The sequence below is a fragment of the Carlito syrichta genome, unplaced genomic scaffold (genome assembly GCF_000164805.1).
Source record: "Carlito syrichta isolate Samal-C Ts95f unplaced genomic scaffold, Tarsius_syrichta-2.0.1 Scaffold304886, whole genome shotgun sequence".
Classification (NCBI taxonomy): Eukaryota; Metazoa; Chordata; class Mammalia; order Primates; family Tarsiidae; genus Carlito; species Carlito syrichta.
Genome location: NW_007248982.1, coordinates 519,916 through 529,796, shown reverse-complemented (window position 1 = coordinate 529,796; position 9,881 = coordinate 519,916). Strand labels below are relative to the sequence as shown.

General features: G+C 40.8%; 1 protein-coding gene across 1 annotated transcript in view; it reads left to right on the top strand.

Annotated features, from left to right (window-relative positions):
- The window catches only part of LOC103263344 (dnaJ homolog subfamily B member 6), a 66,801-nt gene that overhangs the window by 26,857 nt on the left and 30,063 nt on the right, over positions 1–9,881 (top strand). Inside the window, exons 6-8 of the mRNA XM_008061029.2 lie at positions 398–529; positions 3,150–3,291; positions 3,787–3,857. Coding sequence (XP_008059220.1) covers positions 398–529; positions 3,150–3,291; positions 3,787–3,857 — 345 coding nt within the window. The remainder of the gene's footprint in view (positions 1–397; positions 530–3,149; positions 3,292–3,786; positions 3,858–9,881) is intronic.

Sequence of the window (9,881 nt, the reverse complement as noted above, 5' to 3'; positions counted from 1 at the left end):
GGCCACTGCACTCCAGTCTGGGTGACAGAATGAGACTCCAACTCAAAAAAAAAAAAAATACCAGTCCTGTTATTTGGTAATGCGTTAGAGGTTTTGTTGAATTAAAGTAGTAAGCAAAATTGGGTGAAATGATATTTCTGTAGATTGGCTACATTGTTATAATACAGTGTTATATATGTAACATGTATTATATATAGTTGTCATAAATTTTTATAATACATACATTATTATATGGTATATGTATAATACATATATACATTGTTCTTGTCAGTTTTTTTGTCCATGATAGAGTGGTGTTATAAGGCATTCAACCATTTTCTCTTATTGCAGCTCTCCCATGAAAAAATAATTTTGAAAGCAAGACTTTACATAAATATGCGTTTATATTTGTTTTTAGAAGACCCATTTGAGGACTTCTTTGGGAATCGAAGAGGTCCCCGAGGAAGCAGAAGTCGAGGAACAGGTTCATTTTTCTCTGCCTTCAGTGGATTTCCATCTTTTGGAAGTGGATTTCCTTCTTTTGACACAGGTATTATATCCCAGATTTAATCTGTATCTAAATATAAATTAGTTTTTATACACTAAATATTCTTTTAGTCAGAGAAGTTTATGTGTATTCCTTTTGATAGAATAACTTTATAGATTTGCCAAAATTTTTTATGTATACAAAACTGTGCTTAGTAACCTACATTTTATCTTAATCTCCCCAAGAATGTTAAACTTGAAAAACTACTTCTAATTTTACTATTAGAGACCAGCATATAATGAAATTCTAAGGTGAAAGCAGTAATGTATATTACAGATCAACAAGTGCAAATCCTTCATGTTATCAAGCGTCCTTTGCCATTTAAAAAAAAAACCTGAGCCCACGGGTTCGAGACCTGCTTGGGCAACTTGGCGAGACCTCATCTCGACAATAAATAAAAAATTGGCCGGGCGTGGTAGTGCGCGCCTGTAATTCTGGCTACTCGGAAGGCTGAGGTGGAAGGATCACCAGAGCCCAGCGGATTGAGGCTGTGGTGACCAGGAGCAGCCACTGCATTCCAGTCTGGGCGACGGAATGAGACTCCGACTCGAACCAAACCAAAATAAAAAAAAAGTACACTGCTAGGCATAGTGGTTCAAGCCTGTAATCCCAGCATTTAGGGAGGTGGAGGTGAGAGGATTGCCCAGGGGTTCGAGACCCGCCTGAGGATCATAGTGAGACCTCATCTATACGAGAAATAAAAAAAATTAGCTGGATGTGGTGGTGCATGCCTGGAAGACTGAGGCAGAAGGATTTCCTGAGCTCAGCAGGTCGAGGCTATGGTGGCCATGAGCAGCATGCAACTGCACTCCAGTCTGGGTGACAGAGTGAGACTCTGACCTAAAAAAAAAGTTTTACAAGCAGGCAACATCCTAAGAGTGTCCAAGTGGATAGAATCAGAAGGTTAGACTTTAAAAGCAGCCCATGGCAGACTGACTCACTAGTGAAGTGTCTAGCTGCACACATACAGTTGTCAGTAGGTCACCAAACAGCTTAAGAGTGGAGTAATAGGCGTATATTATGGTACAGTTGTCTGTTTTACTTGAAGCATTAGAATCTTGTCTGCTATTTGTTTTCTTTCTTTTTTTTTTTTTGAGTTGGAGTCTCACTTTGTCACCCAGACTGGCGTGCAGTGACCACTCCTGGCCACTGCAGCCTCGACCTGCTGGGCTCCGGCTATCCTTCCACCTCAGCCTTCCAAGTAGCTGGTACTACAGGCATGCGCTACCATGCCTGGCTAATTTTTGATTTATTGTAGAGTTGTGGTCTCACCAAGTTGTCCGGGTGGGTCTCAAACCCACAGGCTCAGGCAGTTCTCTCGACTCGGCCTCCCAAAGTACTGGGATTACAGGCTGAGCCACCGAGCCCAGCTTGCTATTTCATTTTTGTTATAGTCATGATATTCCTCTTCACAGGGTAGCTGTTCTAATGATCTCATTTTTATTTTTAAATTTCCTGGTAGCAATTGGCAGAGCTTATATGGGTTGCCTTGTTCATGATAGTCAATTTTTTTTTGCCTTTTATATTGTTCTGTTAACATCTAGGTAGTCCACTTGATTGGACCTCACCTTCTATTTTTTTGAGTAGAAGTCTCACTCTAGCCCAGGCTGAATTGCAGTGCCGTGCTCATGGCCACCACAGCCTCCACCTGCTGGGCTCAGGCGATCCTTCTGCTTCAGCCTTTCAAGTAGCTGGAAAGACAGGCATGTGCCACCATGCCCGGCTAATTTTTTGATTTATTGTAGAGATGAAGTCTCGCCAAGTTGTCCAGGCTGATCTCGTACTCGTGGGCTCAGGCATTCCTCTCACCTCACCCTCAAAGTGCTGGACTATATAGGTGTGAGCCACTGTGTCTGGCCTGAACTTGACTTTTTTCATGTGCTGTCCCCCAACACATCCTCTTATTTGATATTATGTGATATGCTATCCAAAGGATAAAGGAGAATAAGTGAAATCTGGTTAAAATACCAAGAAGTGCCAGGCATGTATAAGCTGGGCACAGTGGCTCCCACCTGTAATCTCAGCACTTTGGAGAATTAGGTGGGAGGATTGCTTAAGGCCAGGAGGTTGAGAACAGCTTGAACAACTTAGTGAGACCTTGTCTCTAAGAAAAGTTAAAACTTTAGCCCAGGCGGTAGTGCTCACCTGTAGTCTGATACCTACCCCTGTGGTCCGGTGGGAGGAGGTAAGCCAGTTAGTTGGCTGTTCTGTGGTATTCAAGTCATTCTGTTCCTGTATGATGGAGATCCACATTGCCATCACTCTCTCTCTGAGGTGCGTGATGCCAGGTAGATCATGCAGAAATGGAAGATCTCTGGCATGTTAGAAATGCCTGTCAGGTGCAGGGAAGTGCCATATGAAGGAGAGAGAGAGAGAGACTATGACAAGAAATAGCTAATTGTGTTCCTCTGTCTGGAATACACGTTTGATGTTTTGGAAGAGGCTCTGTCCTCCTTTTCCCAGCTGTTCAAAAGCTGAGCCTAGGTTTCATGCTTGTGTGGTTTGCTACTCTTTGCTTCCACATCTGAATGCCAGATGGTTTACTGCTAAATTTTGAAGCTCTGGTTTTTCATGAAGGTTAGTCTCTAATTGTTTTTTTTTCTTTTTTTCTGTTTTTCTGTAGGCTTCACATCATTTGGGTCGCTGGGTCATGGGGGCCTCACTTCATTTTCTTCCACTTCATTTGGTGGTAGTGGGATGGGCAACTTCAAATCTGTTTCAACTTCTACTAAAATAGTTAACGGAAGAAAAATCACCACAAAGAGGTCAGTGTGTTATATATTTTAAATGTTTATTAAGTCAGCAAAATGTTTAATTGGAGCCACAATTGCATATCTTTCACAGTGTTGCATATAGGTTATTTGCTAAATATGGCACCAAGAACATCTTTTGATCTCTAGTTTATTAAAAGTCTTATTTATTTAGAGCCATACTTAACATGTAATAATGTAATATTGTATAAGTTGTCCCAGCATTGTTTGCATGGCAAAATGGAAAACCATTAATAGTAAAATCTTTACTATTTCTGACTGGAAGTATCTCTGCATGTATTTAGCCTCCATCTTTATAAGGTTTTGAGGCAAAACTTACTTTTGTCAGAATAAATCAATTTTAGGATCAGAAGATAAATTGATCACAATTGACTTCACCTGTTTTTTTGGCCTGAAAATTATATATATACAATAATGTCTTTTAATAATATGCATATACATTTACATATATTTACTGTAAATAATTCTTAAATGAATGTTACCCTACAGGATTGTCGAGAATGGTCAAGAAAGAGTAGAAGTTGAAGAAAATGGCCAGTTAAAGTCCTTAACGATAAATGGTAAGGAGCAGCTGCTACGCTTGGATAACAAGTAATTCAACGCACGCATTTAACAGAAATGTTAAACTATAACAAGCACCATTTGAGGATTAACAGGAACATTTTTTTTGAAGATTTCAAATGAACTCAACTTTCAGTATAATTGTACCTAATCTAAAGTATTTATAAACAGCTCATCGGAGCCCCTGTTTGTCATAGACTTTTGAGTTTGTCGTTGGGACCACATTATAGGACCATTTTTTTTGTCTTCAGAATTGTTGTAAATCTCTGTATGCACTTTGCTTTTTTATTAAAGGTACTCCAAGGTGAGCCTTGATTCTTTAGTGGTAGGACAAGATTGTACACTAACACCAGCATGGATCTGCTTTCCATTGTGTCTGAAATGTGAGCCAAGTAGTGTCAGCCTGCTGTGAAGTTAACATTGCCAGGACGAATCTTCTACAGAAATAATTTCAATTTTTTTTTTCAGTATTTACTAGTGAAAGATATTAAGGAATTAATGGTAATACATTTCTGGTTTAATATAAATCTTATAAGGATGTTTTCTAGTCGTGCATGAATGCTGGCAACTTAGTATGTTTTGACAATTGTTTAAATATGTAATGTTAAGCTTAGGTTTAAAAAAGTAAAGCTGGTTAACTGGGTCTTTGTCATTTGCTTAAAAAAAAAAAAGAAAATAAATGCGAATGTGTTTGGTGCATTCTTTTCTGATGGGATCTGTGGCCTTCTTGTGTCTGTGTGTGATTTTGCCTTAGTTTCTAGTGTCGCTTTCTAATAGCATTTTGTTCTATTCATTAAGATAGAGTCTGAACTTAACTTACATATGGACATTTTCTTCAGTATATTTGGAGAGTGTATGAAGTGATGTTTTAATAGTTAATTCAACATTAAGTTATGCTAACATTTTTGTAGAGGGAGGGAAGAAATGTTTATATACATTTTCATTCTTAAAAGTATGCTCTAGTTTTTTAGGATATATTTGTTGTACTATCACTTATAGATAATATGCATGGTAAAGTCACGGGATGATTTAGGTATGATTAAAAATAAAGGCATTTCTTTTGTTTCTCAATCTGTAATATCTTTCATGATCGCCCCTGGTAACTAAAATTCTAGCTGTGAAGATCTGCTTTGTTTTTTTGGAGTTAAAGAGTATGAAAACTGCTAGAAGGATGGGCAGTTCCCTGACAGACACCTTTCTGTCAGTGCTGGTTTAGCTGGAAAGCCTATGGGAATTGCTCATGGTGTACTATGGAGTCTTTGAGGAACCCGATGTGTTGTTATTGAAAATAAGTAAAAGGAGGGCCGAGGTGGGAGGATCCCTTGAGATTGAGACCAGCCTGGGCAACATAGTGAGACACTGTGTCTACAAAAAAGAATTTAAAACTTAGCTTGGCATGGTGGTGCACACCTGTAGTTGTAGCTAATTGGGGGACTGAAGTGGAAGGGATCACCTGAGCCCAGGTGATCGTGGCTGCAGTGAGCTGTGGTAGCAGCACTGCACTTGAACTTAGGTTGCAGACCCTGCCAAAAAAAAAAAAACAAGTAAAAGATATTTTTTAAAGTTTCCTAAGAGTGCAAAAAACAAAAAAGCATAGAAAATAGTTAAGTATTTGAAGACCGTTGAACTGAAGCAACAACAACAAAATAATGTAATACTTGACTGTTGCATTAGAAGCAAGTTAACGTGCAAGTGCTCCATGTTGTTGGATAAGGTAGGTATGTAGCTATGTCACACTTGGAAAACGGTTGACATCTTCTGTCTAGTGTACATCTAATTTCACAATTGGAATTAGAGTCAGGAAGCCTGCTTTATGCTATCAGAACAGGTGACTTTGTTACTAAATGAGAAATTCAAGTAATACTTTGGACTTAAAGAATTTTATACTTTTCAATAGTGAGTGGGTCTAGCCATTTGATAGCAGCTTTAAAGTGGTCTGGTGTCACCAGAGAGACAAGGAAAATGAAGTCATATCCATCTCATAATTGTTAAAGCAAACTAGGAAGCATTTTGCTAGCTTTAGTACTCTGACAATTTTGAACATATGTAGGTGTTACAGACTTTATGAAGTGTTCAGTGCAACTCTTACTGTAAATAGTTGATTCAACTTGATGTTACAGGTAAAAGATGTTTTTTTTGTTTTGTTTTGTTTTTTGAGTAGGAGTCTCACTCTGTCACCCAGACTGGACTGCAGTGGCCGCTCCCGGCCACCACAGCCTCAACCTGCTGGGCTCCGGCGATCCTTTTGCCTCAGCCTTCCGCCTCAGCCTTCCAAGTAGCTGGAACTACAGGCGTGCGCTACCACACCTGGCTGATTTTTTGACTTATTGTAGAGATGAGGTCTCGCCAAGTTGCCCAGGCGGGTCTCAAACCCGTGGGCTCTGGCAATCCACTCACCTCGGCCTCCCAAAGTGCTGGGATTACAGGCTGAGCCACCGAGCCCGGCCAAAAGATATTTGACACCTAAAGGAGTCTATTTGGTGAAACCTTTTTATTCTTTTTAAAAAATTTTTTAGGGAGGCACATAGTTAAAAACTTCAGAATTTGCATTTGAAAAAATTACTTTTATTCTGCTCTTTCATTCATAGGGACATTAAATGTTAATTTTTTAAAATTACTGACAGAATAGAAAACTTGTAACTGTCGAATCTTATACCATTGACTTTTAACACAAGTTTATTCCTAGAGATTTAGTCCAGAGTATGTGAAAGCAGGTTTGAAAAGTTATAATATGTTTGGATCATTGACAGCATCACTCAAATGAGTGACTTGTTAGAGTAGCACTTCATATAAAGTATAAGTTCTGTAACTCAACAGTCCCTCTACTTTCTGTGGTTTTGAATGCCTTTCAAGATAGGGAGCTTCTTGCTCATTCCAAAACTGCTTGCATCTGGACATGCTCAGTGTTGCAGGACTCTATCCGGAGATGAGCCCCCACCCCCCTTCCCTAGATGCGCTGGCTGCTGTCATTATTTCTGCTGTCATTATTATGCTGGATTGTGTCAGTATTTCTGTCTTGAGGGGACAGTAATCTGTATTTTTTCCTTGCCTGTCCTGTTTCCCTCTTCACTGTACTTTTACCCCTGGTTGGTTTGATTTAGTTCAGTGATGGATTATTCTCCATATTTCTGTCTTTCAGAAAATATAAAGCTAAGATTCCATAGGTTCCAGGACTGATTTTGGAATCTCAGTAATTGTTTAATATAATACAAAAGATAATCAGTAGTGGCATAAATGATGATTCATCGTTCTTCCTCTTTGAAGTTCTTTAAAAGACATATTTTGAAAGCATATAGTTAATGTTACCTTTCATTAAACTTACCTGTATATTTGTTCTGCTGAAGTGGGTGTTCTTTACAATATGGTAACACCTGAGAAATGTTGAATGATAATCTTTTCAGTTGGTTTTGTTTTTTTGTCTTTTTGAGTTGGAATCTCACTCTGTCGCCCAGACTGAAGTACGGTGGCCGGGAGCCACCGCAACCTCAATCCGCTGGGCTCCGGCGATCCTTCCGCCTCAGCCTTCCAAGTAGCCAGAATTACAGGCACGTCCTACCACGCCCGGCTAATTTTTTGATTTATTGTAGAGATGAGGTCTTGCTGCCCAGGCGGGTCTCGAACCCGCGGGCTCAGGCAGTCCACTCACCTCAGCCTCCCAAAGGCACAGGATTACAGGCTGAGCCACCAAACCTGGCTTTCCAGTTAGTTTTAACTTACGTTTATTAATTAATCTACAAAAGCTTCAAGGCTCCTGCTCATTCTGTCTTTGATTACCTACTATCTATTACTAGGCTTTTCAGGGAATACTGCTCTTGGTTTTCTTTTAAGTACTCTAGAATTAATGAGAGATTTTTTTTTTTTTTTTTTTTTTTTTTTGAGTTGGAGTCTCACTCTGTCACCCAAGCTGGAGTGCAGTGGCCGCTCCCAGCCACTGCAGCCTCGACCTGCCGGGCTCGGGCAATCCTTCCGCCTCAGCCTTCCAAGTAGCTGGAACTACAGGCGTGTGCTACCACTCCCGGCTGATTTTTGATTTATTGTAGAGATGAGGTCTGCCAAGTTGCTCAGGTGGGTCTCGAACCCGCGGGCTCAGGCAATCCACTCATCTCAGCCTCCCAAAGTGCAGGATTACAGGCTGAGCCACCAAACCTGGCTTTCCAGTTAGTTTTAACTTACGTTTATTAATTAATCTACAAAAGCTTCAAGGCTCCTGCTCATTCTGTCTTTGATTACCTACTATCTATTACTAGGCTTTTCAGGGAATACTGCTCTTGGTTTTCTTTTAAGTACTCTAGAATTAATGAGAGATTTTTTTTTTTTTTTTTTTTTTTTTTTGAGTTGGAGTCTCACTCTGTCACCCAAGCTGGAGTGCAGTGGCCGCTCCCAGCCACTGCAGCCTCGACCTGCCGGGCTCGGGCAATCCTTCCGCCTCAGCCTTCCAAGTAGCTGGAACTACAGGCGTGTGCTACCACTCCCGGCTGATTTTTGATTTATTGTAGAGATGAGGTCTGCCAAGTTGCTCAGGTGGGTCTCGAACCCGCGGGCTCAGGCAATCCACTCATCTCAGCCTCCCAAAGTGCAGGATTACAGGCTGAGCCACCAAACCTGGCTTTCCAGTTAGTTTTAACTTACGTTTATTAATTAATCTACAAAAGCTTCAAGGCTCCTGCTCATTCTGTCTTTGATTACCTACTATCTATTACTAGGCTTTTCAGGGAATACTGCTCTTGGTTTTCTTTTAAGTACTCTAGAATTAATGAGAGATTTTTTTTTTTTTTTTTTTTTTTTTTTGAGTTGGAGTCTCACTCTGTCACCCAAGCTGGAGTGCAGTGGCCGCTCCCAGCCACTGCAGCCTCGACCTGCCGGGCTCGGGCAATCCTTCCGCCTCAGCCTTCCAAGTAGCTGGAACTACAGGCGTGTGCTACCACTCCCGGCTGATTTTTGATTTATTGTAGAGATGAGGTCTGCCAAGTTGCTCAGGTGGGTCTCGAACCCGCGGGCTCAGGCAATCCACTCATCTCAGCCTCCCAAAGTGCGGGATTACAGGCTGAGCCACCAAGCCCGGCGTTAATTAGAGATTTTATTTTCAGAGGATTCAGCAGTAATATTTAATTAGTTTTTATTAAATCTCTGCTTTTGTTTCTCAGTGGTGGTGAAATTCAGCCATTATCATGTTCTGTAATAATGGAGGCAGATTTTTACCACTTCTGGAAGTTTCCAAGCACAAAATTATGTTCAGTGGATTTGAACTCTTACTTTGTGGGGTCCCGCCAAAACAGGTTGAATTATATGACCCAGTGCATTAAAAAAAAAAGGCAGAAGACATTCTGTTACCCTTTGAGATCTTCTGAAGGTGGTCAGTACTTTTGCATTGGGTGGCTTAATATTGATGTTACATCTTAATATCTAACAAATAGATGGCCTTTACATTTGCTTAGTTTCTTTCTCTGTCACTATTTCCTGAGAGAATCAGTCTGACTCTGTCATTTTGTTTTTATTTGTTTTTGTTTTGTTTTGTTTTGTTTTGTTTTGTTTTGAGTTGGAGTTTCACTCGGTCGCCCAGACTGGAGTGCAGTGGCCGCTTCCGGCCACCGCAGCCTCACCTGCTGGGCTCCAGCCATCCTTCCGTCTCAGCCTTCCGAGTAGCCAGAATTACAGGCGCACACTACCACGCCCGGCTAATTTTTTGATTTATTGTAGAGATGAGGTCTCACTGCCCAGGCAGGTCTCGAACCTGCGGGCTCAGGCAAATCCACTCACCTCAGCCTCCCAAAGGCGCGGGATTACAGGCTGAGCCACCAAGCCCAGCTCACTTTGTTTTTAGACACAAGAGTTGCTCCACTTTGGAAAGCAAACCTGATTCTGATTAGATCAGGATGGGCTATGTGGGCGGCTGTTAATTCTTGTTTCAAAATCTTTGAATATGCTACTCTAAGCTTTTCTAGGGATTGGGAGTAATCAGAGGTAGACCTTGGTACTAAAGTGACCAACAGTTGAAGTGGGATGGCCCAGAGATCTCTCCTCTC